At 42.6% G+C, this 17,802-nt stretch overlaps 2 protein-coding genes across 3 annotated transcripts in view; both read right to left on the bottom strand.

Moving 5' to 3' along the window:
* Window positions 1-2,032: 2,032 nt before the first annotated feature.
* Window positions 2,033-11,901, bottom strand: GRPEL2 (GrpE like 2, mitochondrial). 2 transcript variants are annotated; one of them, XM_004042788.5, is made up of 4 exons: window positions 10,974-11,901; window positions 8,181-8,334; window positions 6,872-6,953; window positions 2,033-5,688 (listed from the first exon to the last, which is right to left on the bottom strand). In XM_004042788.5, exons 1-4 carry the CDS (start codon window positions 11,048-11,050, stop codon window positions 5,324-5,326), a joined length of 678 nt encoding a protein of 225 aa, XP_004042836.1. In that variant the 5' UTR covers window positions 11,051-11,901; the 3' UTR covers window positions 2,033-5,323. The 2 variants fall into 2 exon arrangements, with proteins under 2 accessions (XP_004042836.1, XP_018884087.1); XM_019028542.4 differs by lacking the exon at window positions 10,974-11,901 and adding an exon at window positions 10,765-10,971.
* Window positions 11,902-15,027: 3,126 nt separating this feature from the next.
* The window catches only part of AFAP1L1 (actin filament associated protein 1 like 1), a 69,718-nt gene continuing 66,943 nt past the window's right edge, over window positions 15,028-17,802 (bottom strand). The window contains exon 19 of the mRNA XM_004042786.5: window positions 15,028-16,581. Coding sequence (XP_004042834.4) covers window positions 16,558-16,581 — 24 coding nt within the window. The 3' untranslated portion in view covers window positions 15,028-16,557. The remainder of the gene's footprint in view (window positions 16,582-17,802) is intronic.

The following is a 17,802-nucleotide window of genomic DNA, read 5'->3' as shown; positions in this document are numbered from 1 at the left end:
CTGCACTCCACCGTGGGTGACAGAGTGAGACTCTGACTCAAACAAAAACAAAAAACTGAAGTGATTCAGAGAATGGTGAAAGAGCTTATAGCTGGGGTTCTAACTCAGCACTGAGACTTAATTTACTTGGGCCAAACTGGATTACTACTAGTAAACTGGTAGATGAATAATCATGCATTTGTCATAATCTTAAACTTTTTTTTTGGCAATGTTTGTGTCAGGATGCAACACCTTTTAAGTTCATTTCCAAAGGTTCAAGATACTCCCTTAAACAGTTTTTAAAACAAGCACTCATTGACCACTATGTGCCAAGTTCTCTTATGAACTTATTCTGATTCTCGTCATTTTTTTGTAGGATAAATCATGTTAGTGTTCAAATTCATCTTCTTGACTATACTTTGCTTGCAATTTTAGGGTCCTTTGTAACTCTTAAATCTAGAGCTGTTTTCTTCTGTTAGGAATCCCTTCCAACCCTACTAGCCCATTGACAATGTGTGCGCTCATCAACATTGTAAGAGAGGTTCGAAAGAGCTGATAAGGGAAAAGCAAGTAGGCACAATTCTTGTGGCACAAAGGTGCCAGACTGGGAATGCAGTGGGGTGACTGTATCATTTTATCTGCTGTTGTGTAACAAACCATTCAAAAATGTAGTGGCTTAAAGTAACAGTCATCTATTTTGCTCACACTGCACCTCAGGCAGGACTCAGTGAGATCAGCTCATCTGTTCCATGTGGTATCATTTGGGGCTGCTCCACTGGGTGTGGGAGGATCCACCTTCAAGATGGCTCACTGGCTGGCAAGACAGTGCTGGCTCAGCTGAAAGCTCAACCGGGGCCCTCAGTTCCATTCCACAGGCTACTTCAGTTTGCTCTTGGCACGATGGTAAGGTTCCAGGGGTGAGCATCCCAAGACAGGAAGTGGGGATACCAGTTTCTTAAGATCTGGGTCCAGAAAATGGCAGTGTCACTTCCACTATATTCTATTGGTCAAGCAATCACAAAGCTCCAAGGAAACTCAAGAATGGACATGGGCCCTACTCAACAAAGGTGTCAAGAAATTCTGGAGCCATGTTTTAAAACTACAGTGAACTTGAGAGCATGGACAACATCTGAGTGGATAGGAATAAGAATATACTCATTGACTAGCACTGGGAATATGGGACAAATGGTTTATGAAGCTACAGTGTACAGACAGGATTGGAAAGATAATGAAAACGCAAGACCAAATCCCAGGGAAGGCTGGCCCAACAGAGGGCCATTCAGCCAGGAGTCTAAGTATATGGAAGCTAGCTGAGAAGCAGAGGTAAAGACAAGGCCAGGCAGTCACAAGGTGGGGAGGACATGGGGAAGCTGAAGGTCAGAACAAGGCCAAGTGTCTGTAATCTGGTTAGGAGAATAGTCAGCAGTAGTCAAAGGAAATAAGACACATAGAACCAAAAGGCGAACCCAAGAAAACAAGTCAATGCCAGAAAAGAAGGCAGAAATAGGGCTGGGAACAGTGGCTCAGGCCTGTGATCCCAGCACTTTGGGAAGCCGAGGCAGGTGGATCGCCTGAAGTCAGGAGTTCGAGACCAGCCTGGCCAACGTGGTGAAACTGTTTCTACTCAAAATACAAAAAATTAGGCATGGTGGCAGGTGCCTGTAATCCCAGCTACTCGGGAGGCTGAGGCAGGAGAATTGCTTGAACCTGGGAGGCGGAGGTTGCACTGAGCTGAGATCGCGCCATTGCGCTCTAGCCTGGGCAACAAGAGCAAAACTCCATCTCAAAAAAAAAAAAAAAGGCAGAAATAGGAATCCAGATCTAAGAAATACATAGCAATCAGAAAGAGGCAAGTCAAGGAGGAATAAAACAGACAAGACTTCAACACGGAGGCAGGGTGGGGAAAGCCCACACTGCATCCACTTGGCTATGCTGCTATGAGATTTCAAGGTACCTCTCCAGAGCATCAACAAGGCAGGTCAGCAGTCATGAAGTGACCATAATGTTCCATATACAATATGAATAGGCAGACAAAGACTCTAAACACCGGAGCTGCAGTTATTTCAATTCAGGTTTTATTAAAGTTGTTTCTGAATATTTTTTCTCAGTGATCCTTGTTCTGATGAATATTACATTTCATCCTTAGTTTTGCTCATTTGATTTTGCTTTAGTGTTTAAAGAACTTTTATTTATCAAATCCTTTGCCATGAATGAGAGCACCAAATAACATATCAATACCCAACTGCCTGATTCCTTTACAGCAGTAAGAAAAGTCAGTAAAACATTTGTACAATCCAAGTACTAAAACACCAAGATCCCCTCTTCAAGTGAGAGTGAGCCAAAGCTTCCTTAGTATCATCTCAAGTCAATGTCTTTTCACTATACCATTAAGATGAAAATAACTAAGAGCACTGACACAATTTTCTTGCTCTTTCCATCTAAAAATGTGGGTTTCCTGTGGTGTGGCTAATTTTAAAAACCAGAAAATGGAAGGAAAATAAGTCAGTGAATGATTAGCTTACAAGTTTTTTCTACTCATCATTGACCAGTCTTCCCTTTTCCCTAGACTTTAGACAGCCATAAAAAGGCAGGAAAAACAATATGCATAATAAAAAAATAAAAATAAATATCTGAGCACCTACTGTAGTAGGCATTTAACACATTTCACTTAATCCTCACAACGCTGTGAAAGAATTATTATAATCATTTTACAAATAAAGAAACAGGCTCAGAAGGGTGAAATCACTGGTGCCTAAAGTCCTGCAGGTGACTGAGCTGAGATTTAAGTTCAAGCCTATGCTCTAATATGCTGCTTTGGCTCCCCAAAGCCCTTCAACTTGAGATTCTTACTACTATAGCTTCATCTTCTAATTCTAAATTTACACTTTTAAGTCTGCAAAACTACTGAATAACAAAAGAACCTAAAATTATTCTGAATTTACTTGCCAAAATGGGAGGTGTAATAGACCATTAGAAAATTCTTCTAGCCTGGACAATACAGTGAGACCCCGCCTGTAAAAAACAACCAACCAACCAAAAAAAAAACCAAAAACCAAAAAACAAAAAAAAACACTAGCCAGTCATGGTGGTGCGCTTGCCTGTAGTCCTGGCTACTTGGTAGGCTGAGGTGGGAGGATCACTTGAGCTCATTAGGTAGAGACATCTCTTTAGGTAATCATAACATTCCATACCTAAAATTATTGTTAATTGTAATTAATGTTAATTCTAACTGGTAATGATAGCTAGCAATAAAAAAACCCACAGAGAGTAATTACAATCAGCTCATTTTCTTATTGTCACCATCTGTCAAATCTCACAGAATGGAAGGCAAAAAAAGACAACTTCCTACTGTGAACCTTGATTGTTCATTAAATTTACAATATATACTTAGCGGAATGCCAAAAGATGTTCTGGTTTTACAAGCTTAACCACCAGTCTTTTGATTGCATTTTAAAAGTGCATATTTACTTGTTTTTTAAGGGTCTAAATCTGATGAAGATGGTAAGGCCCACAAGGAGATGGCTTTATTGATAAGTTTGTGTGCTGTCTTAGAATTATCTGTAATGTATAAGAGGTTAACTTTCCACCACTCCACTGAATGTCATAGAGTTCCAGTGGAAAATGGATTTTATTTTATTTTATAACTTCAACCTAAACCTATATAATCTAGACATCCAACAACATCTGATTGTCTGCTGGAGACTTCATTGCATGCCCATTAATCTTAAATGGAGACTTAATTGCATGCCCATTAATCTGAAATGATTGACATTAATATCTAGTTGTTCTTCATTCATACTCTCACTGGAATTTAGTCAATAGTTTAGAGATTATTTTCCTTGTGTCCAGTCCTAAAAAGACTAGATTTTCATACTTCAGAAGCAGAAAGGGTGAGATTTGATCATTAAGGCCTCTTCCAACATTAAAATATCCATAATTGACTGCCTTCCTAAAATCTGACTGATGTATCATTCATTAAGTCGTTTATTGGACAAATCTTTTATAGAACACCAGCTATAAGACTGAAAAAAAACCACATAGGCCCATTAATTCTAGAGGTTAATATAAAAAAGGTGAGCTCAATGTTTACACAAATGTGACTTAACAGATACAAAGAATAGGAAATAGAGCTTGTCAATATAACAGAGGTAGTGATTTGTGAGTACCAACTTAAAAAAAAAAACAACAAAAAAACTTTGCGGGCGCAGTGGTGAACGCCTGTAGTCCTAGCTACTTGGCAGGCTGAGGCAGGATTGCTTGGGCCCAGGAGTTGGACGTCAGCCTGGGCAACACAGGAAAAAAAAAAAAAATTGCCAAGAGGAGAGAATACTTATGTTAAGTGTTCTTATCGCAAAAAATAACATAAATAGAGCAGGAGGAAACTTAAAAAAAAATTCAGCATTAACTATTAATAAATGAAATGAGAAATCATGGGAACCTAACACTTTTGTCCTGATCACCACCTCCCATCATTTAATAAAGGATTATAAGGTAAAATTGACAAAAGGGCAGAGGAGTAAAGGCTGGTGGAATAAGTTGTAGGTAAATTACCCAAATAGAGCCATCTGGGTCATTAGCTGTTAGTGCTGCCTCAGCTTGCCTGAAATTATTATATGACAAGGAGGCTGAAAATAATTTGAAGAGCAAAGACAGCACAAGGCTTTTTGGCCATTCTTGCTTGAAAGGGTCCTGGGTATCTCAAATTTCGATGCTCCTTGGCTTCCAAGTCTCATCTAGACCTTTAGCCCCTGCAAATGGGGATGAGAAAGGGGTGGGTATGGGACAATGATGTGAGCATAAAGCCTATCTAGTTGGGATTGCAAGAACAAAAGATGGCTAAAAGGAAAAAACAAAACAAAAGGTAAAGTCCTGAAAATCTATGTGTATAAAAATCAATCCAAATGATCTAAATTTATACGACCATGAAGCTTTATCCTCTAAGTACCCAAATGTTGAACCAATCCCTACCATCTCCTTTTTCCACAAAATACAAGATACTACACAATTCCTGTTATAGAGACCGCTAGGAAGAAACATGTAGTTGAAAACCCATAGTTAAAAGGATTTTGGATTCAAATTTATCACAGTACCAATTTTCCTAAACATGTTTTGATAAAGGCCATTGGAACACCTGTCACACTGTTCAAATGCCCAATGGTAAGACTTCTGATGAGACCAAACAGGTCACATTAAATCAATAGAATATCTTAGAAATAAAGCCAATATGACTAAATCCAAAACATATCACATGAAGTACCTCATGTACAATACAAACCTAGTTTAATAAATAAAAGAAACATAGGTGACTGCGCTCTGGGAGAACATCCAGTTCCTGATGGCCTCTTCACAGTCTTCTCTGAGACTCCACTGCCACTTCCACTCGGGCAAGCCTAATGGTGCGGCCATGAAGTTTGTAGCCATCTTGTCTTACTAATGCCACGGTGCCAGGCTGCACCCCAACACCAGCTGGCACATGACAGATGAGTTCATGCTCATGGGGGTCATATTTGTCACCAATGGGTGTCAGTTTCTCCAGGCCATGCTTGGCAAACACACTTTTCAGCTTTGCTTCTAAAAGCAACAACCCTCGGAAGACCTTCTCCAGAGTGAGCTTTTGGTCCTCAGGCTCCGATTCTTCAGAAATGCACTCTGTAGTCTTCTCCAAAATGTCAGCCACCTCCACCAAGTCCTTACAGAAACTCTGGATTCCTGCAGAGAAGCCAGGTATTTTTATTGTTTGTGAGGAAATCACTCTGACCGTGGGCATAGAGTTTGGGTAAGGCCTAGATAGATGGCTAGTATGCTGAGTAGTCCAGCAAGTGGAAAGGTTGCCACACAGGACTCAGAGATCATCACTGATTACCACCCTAACCCAACTGACAAGTCAGTGTCTCTCTCAGAAGGCATATATGACTAGGAACTTGACTAGGAAATGGAAAAGACAGAACCCAAGAACTAGGTAAGACTATACACAACAGGCTTAAACCTGTTCTTTAAAAACAACTATTTTTATGTACATGAATTTTTGTTGCTATTTGCTTGTAGTATTATGTACATTTTGAAAATTCCTGCCTGTCCCAGTTGTGCTAAGGCATACATTCTCAACAGGGACAAGACATTAATATTTCACGAGAAGGGCAGTAACAATAAAAAAAGAAAGTCAACAACACTATGCTAAGGGCTGTCATGAATGGTTTATTCTTGAGGACTGGCTAAATAGGAACACGAAAGTAAGACACAGCCATAGATGAGGTAAGTTGGCTATGAAGTTGCTAGAGATGGACCACAAAACTTGTCTGATTTTTTAAAAGAGTCATACGAACTGTTACAAGACAAAAGTAAATTCAGTTGTTGAGAAATCCTATTACGCTCAATTCTAAAACTTGATTTTTCTTACGGAAATGAGGACAAGAAAGTCATCATTAGAGAGGTCTATGACACGATACCAAAGCTCCAGTGGGGGCTGGTGAGAGGCAAGGACTTTGTTAATCTGACTTTAATCCAGGGACAGGCTTAAGGCCTTGTGTCAAAACAGGCTAGGTCTTTGACTTTGAAGTCAAAGACATTTTTCATTTTTTTTTTTTGAGACTGAGTCTCATTCTGTTGACCAGGCTGGAGTGTAGGGGCATGATCCTGGCTTACTGCAACCTCTGCCTCCTGGGTTCAAGTGATTCTCGTGCCTCAGCCTCCAGAGTAGCTGGGATTACAGGCGCCTGCCACCATGCCTAGCTAGTTTGTATTTTCAGTAGAGACGAGGTGTCATGTTGGCCAGACTGGTCTTGAATCCTGATCTCATGTGATCTGACAGCCTTAGACTCTCAAAGTGCTGGGATTATAGGCATAAGCCACTGTGCCCAACCAAAGACATTTTTATTGTAAATAAATCTCTCACCAAATATCTTGGCGTCTTCCACACATCTCTGGGTTTGCCTCCTTATGTTTTCACAATCAGCTACAGCTCTCTGGTATCTCACCTGAATATCAAAAGCAAAATCAAAAGGATGAGAAAACAAATACTTATTGGTGGAAGAGAATGTTTTTGCTTACTTTACAAATTTCACCCTTTTGATAGGTTTTTATAAAACAAACTAGGAGTTACAGAAATCTTAGATCAGCTACTCCAAATCCCCAGTCAACGCAGAAACCCACTCTTTAGCAGCACTGCTAGGTAGTCATTGAGCCTGACAGTTCAAACTCCTAATGGTTTCAAGTTCATTATCTTGAGGAAAAGCTTTCTTTTTCACATTCAGCCAACACTGCCAACCTCCAACTTCCTTTCATTGACTTGAACTTAAGGATAACTGAGAATAAGTTTTAAAAGTATGTCATCTAGGCAGGGCGCGGTGGCTCACGCCTGTAATCCCAGCACTTTGGGAGGCTGAGATGGGCGAATCACCTGAGGTCAGGAGTTTGAGACCAGCCTGGCCAACATGGTAAAACCCTGTCTCTATTAAAAATACAAAAATCAGCCTGGCATGGTGTCAGGCACCTGTAATCCCAGCTATTCGGGAGGCTGAGGCAGAAGAAGCACTTGAACCCGGGAGGCAGAGGTTGCAGTGAGCTGAGATCATGTCATTGTACTCCAGCCTGGACAACAAGAGCGAAACTACGTCTCATTTTAAAAAAAAAAAGTATGTCATCTATTTGGAGGCAGTTATTTTACCCTCTTTAGTCCTTTTCTCTCTCATTCTTAAGACAATTCGTGGTTCTTTCCATTGCTGTCATAAGGAATGCTTTCCAGCCTCCTTACCATTCTATCTAGGTGGTTTTGCTTTGGAATTCCTCTAGTTTATCTATCTCCCTCTAAGTGTGTCTATCAACCCAGGACTGGGTCCAGTATGCCAGACGTGGTCTCATCAGCAAAGAACAATGGTCAGTGACCTCACTCATTCAACAAATATTTATTGTCTACTATATTCCAGGCATTGTACACCTCCTTTAATCTGCCGAAACATCAGATATCTAAGTGCTGTGACATAACAGGAAACCGAAAAGAGATGACTATCTTTAGCCAGTGGTGTTTTTGAACTACTACAGTTTTTTTCTGCCCAGTATACCTAGCAAGGAGTGGAGGAGGGATAAGGGGTAGCAAATAAAGAGCCAATTAAAGAAAACTTCATTTTAAAAATTGACATAAAAAACTTTATGTGGATATTTAAACTAGAGAGAGGATATGAAGAAGAAATATAAAATCGACTCACTGTTAAATCTTGGACTTCTTTCTCCAGTTTAACAGCTTTTACCCTTAAGGCTCGTTCAGCAAGAGGGGGCCCAAGCTCATCAGGTGGGTCCTCAGAACGGCAGTCCTCACCAGCAGTTCTCTGGGTGGCAGTGCTGAATGGAAGTGGCCATCCCCTAAAACAGGAAGGAGGTGGCACATAATGAAGAAATGCCATCATAAGCCAAAATTACAACCAAGTTTAGAGACCAGAGATCTTCCCAGATGGAATCTCTGGAGAAAGTGTTTTCAGTTATAGTAACAAATGAACACTTACGAAGTCCTTACCATGTACCAGACACTGTTTTACTTGAGTCATCTTTTCCTCTCACAACAATATGTGAGATAAGTCCTATCATTATCCCTATTTTACAGATGAGAAAACTGATGCTGAGAGGCTTAAGGCATAATGGCCTGCTCAAGATCACATAGTTGGTATTCCGCTGGGTCAGGACACTAAGAACCAGGCAGCAGAAATAGCCAGAACTGGGTATACAAAAGTCAGCAAAAGGAAACCAAATGCTAGTACCCAGAACCAGAGGAGCATTATCAGAAGTGGGCATTCAAAAAGTCATATAGTTCTGGTTCAACCTTCTAACTTACAGATGAGGGAAATTAAGTCCAGTAAAGGAACCTTGAGGCTTAGAATTCTAAGCTTTCCTCACCACAACCTGTAAGGCTTTTAGGAGACCTGTGCTGAGAAAGAAATTCCCACCTATATATAAGATCAAGTCAATGAAATACTTATACAATACTATATGTTACTGCCGGTGAACTATAGACACAGGTGAAAATAGATCTTTGCATTCAACTAGTTATGTAATCTAGAATTTTGTACAGCTAAACTGTTTTGACATTTAGTTCAGTTTACACAGAAATAAATTTAGACTAGGGGCTAGCTTACAGCAAATCTTGGGCTGTGGCAGTCCTGACCCCCAGTTCAAGGAAGTTTCCATTGCAACTCCTGGATCTTCGTAATTTGACTTTAAGTAAAATTATCCTGAAAATCAATCTGTGAGTACATGAGTTCTCTAAAATAATTTATATGGACTGGCATATACTGTAGAGTGGTCCTCACGGAGACAGCTGAGCAAAGGCTTAAAGAGGGTAAAGGAGTCAGCTTTAAAAAAGGGAAGAGCATCCTGGGCAGAGCAAATAGCTAGTTTAAAGGTGTAAGCAAGAGGACTTTTATCTCTCCTACTTTCCAAGCTGATCTTAAATTCAATTATTATAATCTGGTGTGTGACTTTATAGACAGTTCCACATTTTGGGGTCAGAAAATATGGTCACCGTAGATCTGGGGCTAATTACACACGGTGAAACATCTTCTCCCTAAAAAAACCACATTTATCCATTTGAAAAAGCAGGTCAAAATATTCTCAGGGGCCGGGCGCGGTGGCTCACGCCTGTAATCCCAGCACTTTGGGAGGCCGAGGCGTGCGGATCACGAGGTCAGGAGATCGAGACCACGGTGAAACCCCGTCTCTACTAAAAATACACAAAATTAGCTGGGCGTAGCAGCGGGCGCCTGTAGTCCCAGCTACTCGGGAGGCTGAAGCAGGAGAACGGCGTGAACCCGGGAGGCGGAGCTTGCAGTGAGCCGAGATTGTGCCACTGCACTCCAGCCTGGGCGACAGAGTGAGACTCCGTCTCAAAAAAAAAAAAAAAAAAAAAAAAAATTCTCAGGGCCAGTTCAAAGGGAAAATGGCCAAAGCTTAGACCAAGAAATAGGGGTGGCGAGTTGTGGCCAATCTCAATTCCTACTGTTCAGAACTGGAGTAGGGAGACAGCTCATCAGAAGGAACCATTTTTCTTCTGGTCATTTCCTTACATCACCAACAAGCTGCCAAAAAGACTTGAGAACGGTAAGCAAAACCAAGTCCCGAAACCCTGAATGCAACCTCTCACTTAGGTGCTAGGGTAGGATGTTGGGTCAGGTGTGTTAAGGTAAAAAGGGTGACATATGTAGTTAAGCACATTTACCAGAGTCTCCCGTAGCTTACTTTACTATTCAGAGGTCCAACCCTACCTCGTACTCAACTATTTTTATTCTCTATCCCAGGAAGAAACAGTGTAGGGGCAATAGTCTCTGAGAAAATTAATTAACATCGCTCATTAAATAAGAGCGCCAATTCTAACGCCCTGACTGGTTTCCAGCCCGGGTTCCACCACTTCCCAAATATTTAAGTTTGGAAGTTACTCAACTTTTCTATACCTCACTTTCCTTAACTACTAAATGAGGAGTAATAAAAAGAACCACCCATAATTCTGCAGTCGGCCTCGTAAGCGACCAATAAAAGCTGCCGATGGAACTTGTCTTCCGAAGGCTGATGCAATGGCCGTTTGGAGAAACAAGTTCAGCGGCTTCCTTTTACTGACAGGTACAACAGTGCCCGGATAACGGAGAAAGGACTGGCCTTAGGTCACACTGGGTGAGGGGAGAGAACCCAAATTTACCCACAGGTACCACAGGCCGGGAGAAGAGGCCGGGAGAGTGGTACATCCCTCCTTGGGGGCTTAAGAGACTTCTCACCTTCCAGGCCATGCATGACCTCGGATCTCCTTACCTTCCTCGGCCTAAGAAAGAGGCACGGCTGACGGCCTCAGTTTCCCCGTCTGTAAAATGGGGCCGTGAGTGCATGGTCGTAGAGGCCGAGAAGCTTGGTCCCCTGGCCTACGCTCAGATAGCTCTCGCCTTCCAGCCCACAACCACCCCGGCTGGCTCGCTAGCCCCTCAGAGTCCTCACGCTCCCGACCCCCCGCCTGCAATGCTTACTTGCTCTCCCACGCGGCACTCCAGGCCAGTAGGCGCTGCACCCGCAGCCGGCCCGCCCACAGCGACCGTACGGCCATGTTTCCAATTTCGGCTGAGAGAGGCAGCGCACGCGCACTTGCTGCGAGTGAAGAGATGCTCCCGCTTAAAAACCAGCCTTTGCGGGCGTTTCCCTCTCAGTACTTCCGGACAGGAACGCTATGCTTCCGGTTGCCCTGTGGGCCGCGCAGTTCCCCATCCGGTCGTCCGGAGCGAAGGCAACACTTCCGGCTCTCAGTGTGTTCGGCGGGTAGGCGCGGTCCTAGTAGTAACTACAGTCTCCGTGCTGGGCGCAGGGTCGGCAGCAAACAAAGCAGATCATAGCTGTGCCCGCATGGAGCTTACTTGATATTATGAGCGATAAACAGATACAAGCGGGATGTAAAGTCAGAATATGAGCGGTGTTTAAAGGTGAGGGGCAGGTGTTGCGGAAGCCTAGAATAGAAATCTAGCCTTGTGGGAAGTTTTCCCAGAGGAAGGGGGCATTTGAGCTGAGCTGAAGAAAGGGTTCAGGCAGAGGGAAACATCTGCAGAAGCCTAATAAAGAGAGAAGAGTATTGCATGTAAGGGACTGAAATATACTGAGGCGGGAGGGCAACAGGACTAGTGGTTAGGAAGGGCTAGATCACGTGAGCGGTTGAAAACATCGCAGCCTGAACCATTGCCCATCACTCCTCCCAGTCTTCTTCTCTAATGCCCTTCTTATCGACTTGTTTTTTAAATGGTATTTTCTCATTTCCTCTCACTAAAATATAAGCTCTTTTAAGGCAGAGATATTATCTATTCATTCCCATTGAGCAGTGCCCTAATGTAGGTGTTCAAAATTATTTTTTTTGAGATGGAGTCTCACTCTCACCCAGGCTGGAGTGCAGTGGCACGATCTCGGCTCACTGCAACCTCTGCCTCCCAGGTTCAAGTGATTCTCCTGCCTCAGCCTCCTCAGTAGCTGGGATTACAGGCGCCCACTACGCCCGGCTCATTTTTGTATTTTTAATAGAGACAGGGTTTCACCATGTTGGTTAGGCTGGGCTTGAACTCCTGACCTCAGGTGATCTGCCTTCCTCAGCCTTCCAAAGTGCTGGGATTACAGGCATGAGCCACCGCCCCCGGCTTCAAAAAACTTTTTTGCTGAATGCAATTTAGTCTGATTCTGATTCCAATGGAATGTGAAAATAAATAAAACCTAAAAGCTGTTGGAACCTCCCAAATACTTTAAGCTTTGAGAGAGATGTGGCTGTGGTCTGAGTCCATGTAGCATGTTTTGTAGTTCTGCTTCTTAGAATTATAGCTTAATTCTCTTCCTCATTGTTCTTGTTCTGTAATGACTAGGAAAGAGCAGAGACCAGATTTCTTCCCTCTCAATTACTGATGTTTGTAATAGATAGCCTCCTTTATTGTCCTGTACCTAACTCAGACTAGATGGTGCCCTGAACTGAACTGACCCCATGACAGTTACATCTCCAGGGTGTGATGTTAAATATACCTTTCTTGAAGGAAAAAGACCACCTTAAGTACTCAGATCATTGTAACTATGCATTAAGCCTTGCATAGAAAGATGTTGAAATTCTGTTAAACCTCACTGAACCCAAACTTTCACACTTTGGAACACTGACTTCCATCCTTTTTAAGACAGACATATTTTTCCATTCTGTGCTTCCTGGGCAGGCCATCCTCAACCTTTGTGCTTGAATAAACTCTCTTTAAACTAGATTCTGACCTTTTAAATTATTTTAGATTGACAGGGAACATGTGACAAAGGCTTTACATGTTTAAAGAGTCACTTTGACTGCTGTGTGAAGCAGATTGCAAGATGTAAGAAAAGAGGTAGGGAAGGCAATATGTTGCAGTAGCCCAGGCAAGATGGGGCTATATTCTGTCCTGGAAGAACAGAGAGAGACCTTCCTAACCACTGTAAAGTAACTGTGTCCAGCACCCTTTTAGTTTCTTAGTATTTTATTTCTTTTGCTTCCTTGTTAAGGTTTTTTCCTCCAACTAGAATGTGAGCTTCATGAGGTGTCTGTCTTGTTCACCACTGATTTCTGACATCTAGTATAGCAGGTACTCAAGTATTTGTTGAATGACTTAATTAAGTTGGATAGTGTCAGTGAAGATAGGAAGATATGGATGAATTTTAGAGATTTAGGATGGAAAGCTGACAGACTGAGAGGATGGATTGGCGACTGGGGTCCAGGGCACTTGGAGTTGCCAGCTTAGTTACTGGATAGCCCCTAAATTTTTTTTTTAAGGGAATGGGAAGTGTTCCTTGAGCACTCTGAATCTTGTCATAACATGGGTTATTTGTATTGTAGTTATTTGGGTCAGATTTTCTTTCCTGCTTGTCTCTGAGTTCCATAAGGACAGAGCTGGAGTATTTTCATCTTTTTATCTAATCCGAGGTCCAACTCAAATGTGTCATGACCAATAACTTATATTTTCTTTTTGGCCTTATGAAAAGGGTGATATGGTTTAGGGAGGTATTATGATTCTCTTTTACATATGAGAAAATTGAGGCTCAGAAAGGTTGGTAAACCTGTGCAAGATCCCCCAATAAGGAAACACTGACAGTAGAATTCTGACAGACTGAACACTTGGCAGTGTTGGGCTTAGACCTGTGGCTTACACTTTGAAAAAACACAACGAAATAAGGCATTTTTTTTTTTTTTTGAGATGGAGTCTTGCTATTGCCCAGGCTGGAGTGCAGTGGTACGATCTCGGCTCACTGCAACCTCCGCCTCCCGGGTTCAAGTGATTCTCCTCCCTCAGCCTCCCGAGTAGCTGGGACTACAGGCATGTGCCACCGTGCCCAGCTAACTTTTGTATTTTTGATAGAGATGGGGTTTTGCCATGTTGGCCAGGCTGGTCTTGAACTCCTGACCTCAAGTGATCCACCCGCTTCGGCCTCCCAAAGTGCTGGGATTACAGGCATGAGCCACCATACCTGGCCTAAACAAGGCATTTTAACAACAAAGAACAAGTGGCATCTGTGCCTTAGCCATTTTGCTTACATTTCTCCTAGCTGCCTAACGTTCACCAGGTTGCTGCTTGCATCCATGCATTCATTCATCTATTTATTAAGTGCTAGTGTGCTTCTGAATGTTGCAGTACAAGGGGAGGGAGATATATGGATGACATAGAGCTTTAAAATTAAGAATAAGGCTCTAGGGTCAGACTTCTTATATTCACATGCTGGCTCCACCAGCATGTAAATATAAGAACTATGGGAGCTTGGGCAAGTTACCTGACCTCTGTGAGCTTCCATTTCCTGAACTGTGAAAACTAGGGCAATATAACTTATCTCAGGGTTTCAGTGAAAACTAAAGGGATAATACCTAGAAAAGTGGTTAGTTAGCACCAGGACTGGCTATCTAATTTCAAGGGCAAAAAGAAAAGCAGAACTCCTTGTTCAAATATGATTAAGAAGGCAATAGTAGAGCATTAAACCAAGAACAGGGCCCTTCTAAGCATGGGGCCCTGTGTGACTGCACAGGTTGCATGCCTGTGAAGCTGGCCATGGCTGACACAGTGCCTGACGTATGGTGAGTGCTTGATAAATGTTAATTATTAATTACCCCCAGCCACTCCTCTCAGAGTTCAAGATCTGTTGGTGAGAAAAGACGCTTAACCCCAAAATAACTGCATAAGAAAGAGTATGACAGACACTGAAGACATAGTTGGAGAGTTAGGTGACATTCCAGGATCCACGTTTTGAAAAAGAACACTGGAAAGTAATTTCCTCTTCAGTGGAAAGAACACAGGCTTGTGAGTCAGACATTTCTGATATAGCTAATAATAGCCACTTTTTTTTTTTTTAAATAGATGGGGTCTTGCTATTTGCTTAGGCTGGAGTGCAGTGGCAATTCACAGGCATGATCATAGTGCACTACAGTCTCAAACTCCTGGGCTCAAGCGGTCCTCCTGCCTCAGCCTCCTGAGTAGCTGGGACTATAGGCGAGTAGCACCATGCCTGGCTAGTGAGAGCCACTATTGACTGAGCATTTCTTATTTCTCAGACACTATGCAAGATGCCTACTATATATTATCTTATTAAATCTTCCCAACAATCTTGGGAGAAAAGTAACAATTGTTAGTCCCATTTCACAGATAAGGAAAACAAGAATCAGAGCGATCAAGTGACTTTCCCAAGGTCACCCAGCTGGTCATTAGAGGCATGGCTCAAACCTAGCCATATCTGGATCTGGGCTTATAACCCCTAAGTCCTACGCTCTGCCACTAATCAGTGGGTGATTACTGGTCAGGTTATTTTTCCTGCTGTGGTCTCCAGCTACCTCAGAGGGTGATAAAGTTTGAGTGAGGCTAAAGTCTGTAAAACCTTAGGTGGGTTAAAATATGTAACCCCTATAGCAAAGTGGCCACGGTTATTCTGGGATTTTCCTTCTTTCCTCTTGAGCTAAGCACTGGCTCTTAAGAGTTAAGTGGTTTTATCTTTATTGGAAGGAAATGTGTTAAAGACAGACTCACTACAGTGTTGAGACAGTAGTGAGTAGCACAGTAAGGAGACTGCCCAGGACTTGAGATCCTTGGTCCCTCTATAGAAGTATCAAGTGTTTGTAAAAGGTTTAGCACCCATGTGACAGAAAGAAGCCATCATCCTCTTAATTTCTCTTGGTTTTACTTAATATATAGAAGGGCAAACTAGTGGGCCTCTGAATGCAAGATGAGGACTTCATTAGAATAAAGACATATTGCCTCCTGGATTTCTAACCCATAGCTCCAAGAGCCTCAGTGTCAGAACATAGGTAAGGGACTTGATTTACTGAGAGACCCTACCCTACAACATCCTGTGGACATTAGAGCTCTGTGCTCCTGTCACTGAGTATCACTGTGAGCTTAAAATATGTCAGCTGCTCCATTTCTCTTTCCTTTTGTGTATTCAGAGCTCTGATTTTAAAACACTGAAATCTGGAAGATTCCAGTAGCTGCACTCTGTCTAAAGCATATGAGGAATGACTGTAGAATTTGCATGTCCTCTATAGCTTTTGTTCACATGTATGCAGGCAGGGATAATGTTATTGATTGTTCAACCTATTTACCTTGCCCAGGGGTTGTTAGTAATGCCCAATATGAATCAAGTTGGCACAAGTGTGATCAGATGATCAGGTCTTGTCTCTTTACACTGCACCACCAATGCTTCAGCACTGCCTCCCTTTGCCTTAAGGACTGGGAGTGCAATGCTGTGAATGGGATGGAAGGGGTTATTCACATGTGCTTTCATTTCTTCTTCCCTTCCTCAGAAGGGAAGGCAAAGACATCTATAAAACCTTTACAGCTGTGCAGACTTCTGATCCTTCCATCCTCATTTCCACCCTTTGTAAAGTCATAAGGATGCTCTCCATTTCCCTCTTCCCTTCTACTTCTTCCCTCCCCATATCCCCTAAAATCATGCAGACAATAAAGGCTGGTATTTTGGATGCCCTGGAGAACGAGGGCTACTTCCTAGTCGTCTCTTGGTGTCTCCTTGTGAAAAAAGCATTTCTTCCTCAGGTGGACAAGCTGGTATTTCCTTTGGAATGAAATCCTCATCCTCTTCCTAGGTCTTCTTCATTTCCCATTCCTGAAGCACAGAAAGAGAAGACAAATCAATTTGCTGAATGGTCTAGTGTGACATGGATAAAGAGATTTCATGGCACCTAGTTAGATGAAGATCTCCACTAGCCAGGTTGCGTTGGGTTCTAACCCCCTCTCTCTCTTTCTGTGGCCCTGAGTAAGTCACTTCTCCATGCTGGTCTCTCTTGTCCCTTCATCCATTCTCAACATAGTTGCCTGAATGGTCTTTACAAAATGTAATTTATATCCAAAACCCTTTGCTCAAAACCTTCCATCATGTCACCACAAGATCCATTATGTTAGAACAAGATCCATGGTTCCTCAGCAGGCTGAAAGGCTTTAGATGAAAGGCTGGTAAACGATAGTCTGTGGGCCAAGTCTGGCCTATTGCCCATTCTCATATAATCCATCAGCTCTTATTTCTAAATGTTTGAAAAAAAAATCAAAAGAAGACGACTATCTCATGACACATGAAAATGATACGAAATTCAAATTTCAGTGCCTGTAAATAAGTTTTATTGGGCTAGGTGCAGTGGCTCATGCCTGTAATCCCAGCACTTTGGGAGGCCGAGGTGGGCGGATCACGAGGTCAGGAGTTCGAGACCAACCTGACCAACATGGTGAAACCCCCCGTCTCTACTAAAAATACAAAAAAATTAGCCGAGTGTGGTGGTGTGCACCTGTAATCCCAGCTACACAGGAGGCTGAGGCAGGAGAATTGCTTGAACCCGGGAGGTGGAGGTTGCAGTGAGCTGAGATCATACCACTGCACTCCAGCCTGGGTGACAGAGCGAGACTCCGTCTCAAAAAAAAAAAAAAAGCATTATTGGGACACAGCCATTTTCATCATCATTTTCATATTGTCCATGGCTATTTTCATGCGATAATGGCAGAGTTGAGAGGGTGTGGAACAGATCATATGGTTCAGAAAGCCTAAACTATTTACTCTCTGGCCCTTTACAGAAAAAGTTTGCTGACTGCTGGTCTAGATGATCTGGCCCCTCACTGGTTACTTCTCTGATCTCATCTCCTAATGCTCACTCTTTGTTCCCTTCACTGGAATCACCTGGATCTTCTTGATGTTCCTCAAACATGCCAAGCTTTTTCCCACTTCAGGGACTTGACACTTGCTCTTCTCTCTGCCTGGATTGCCCTTCCCTCAGCCCCCTGCATGGGTTTCTCCCTCACACTCCATTCAGGTCTCTGCCTATGTGTCACCTTCTTGAAA

Source organism: Gorilla gorilla, chromosome 4, assembly GCF_029281585.2.
Source record: "Gorilla gorilla gorilla isolate KB3781 chromosome 4, NHGRI_mGorGor1-v2.1_pri, whole genome shotgun sequence".
NCBI lineage: Eukaryota > Metazoa > Chordata > Mammalia > Primates > Hominidae > Gorilla > Gorilla gorilla.
This window is presented reverse-complemented; position numbering and strand designations above follow the sequence as displayed.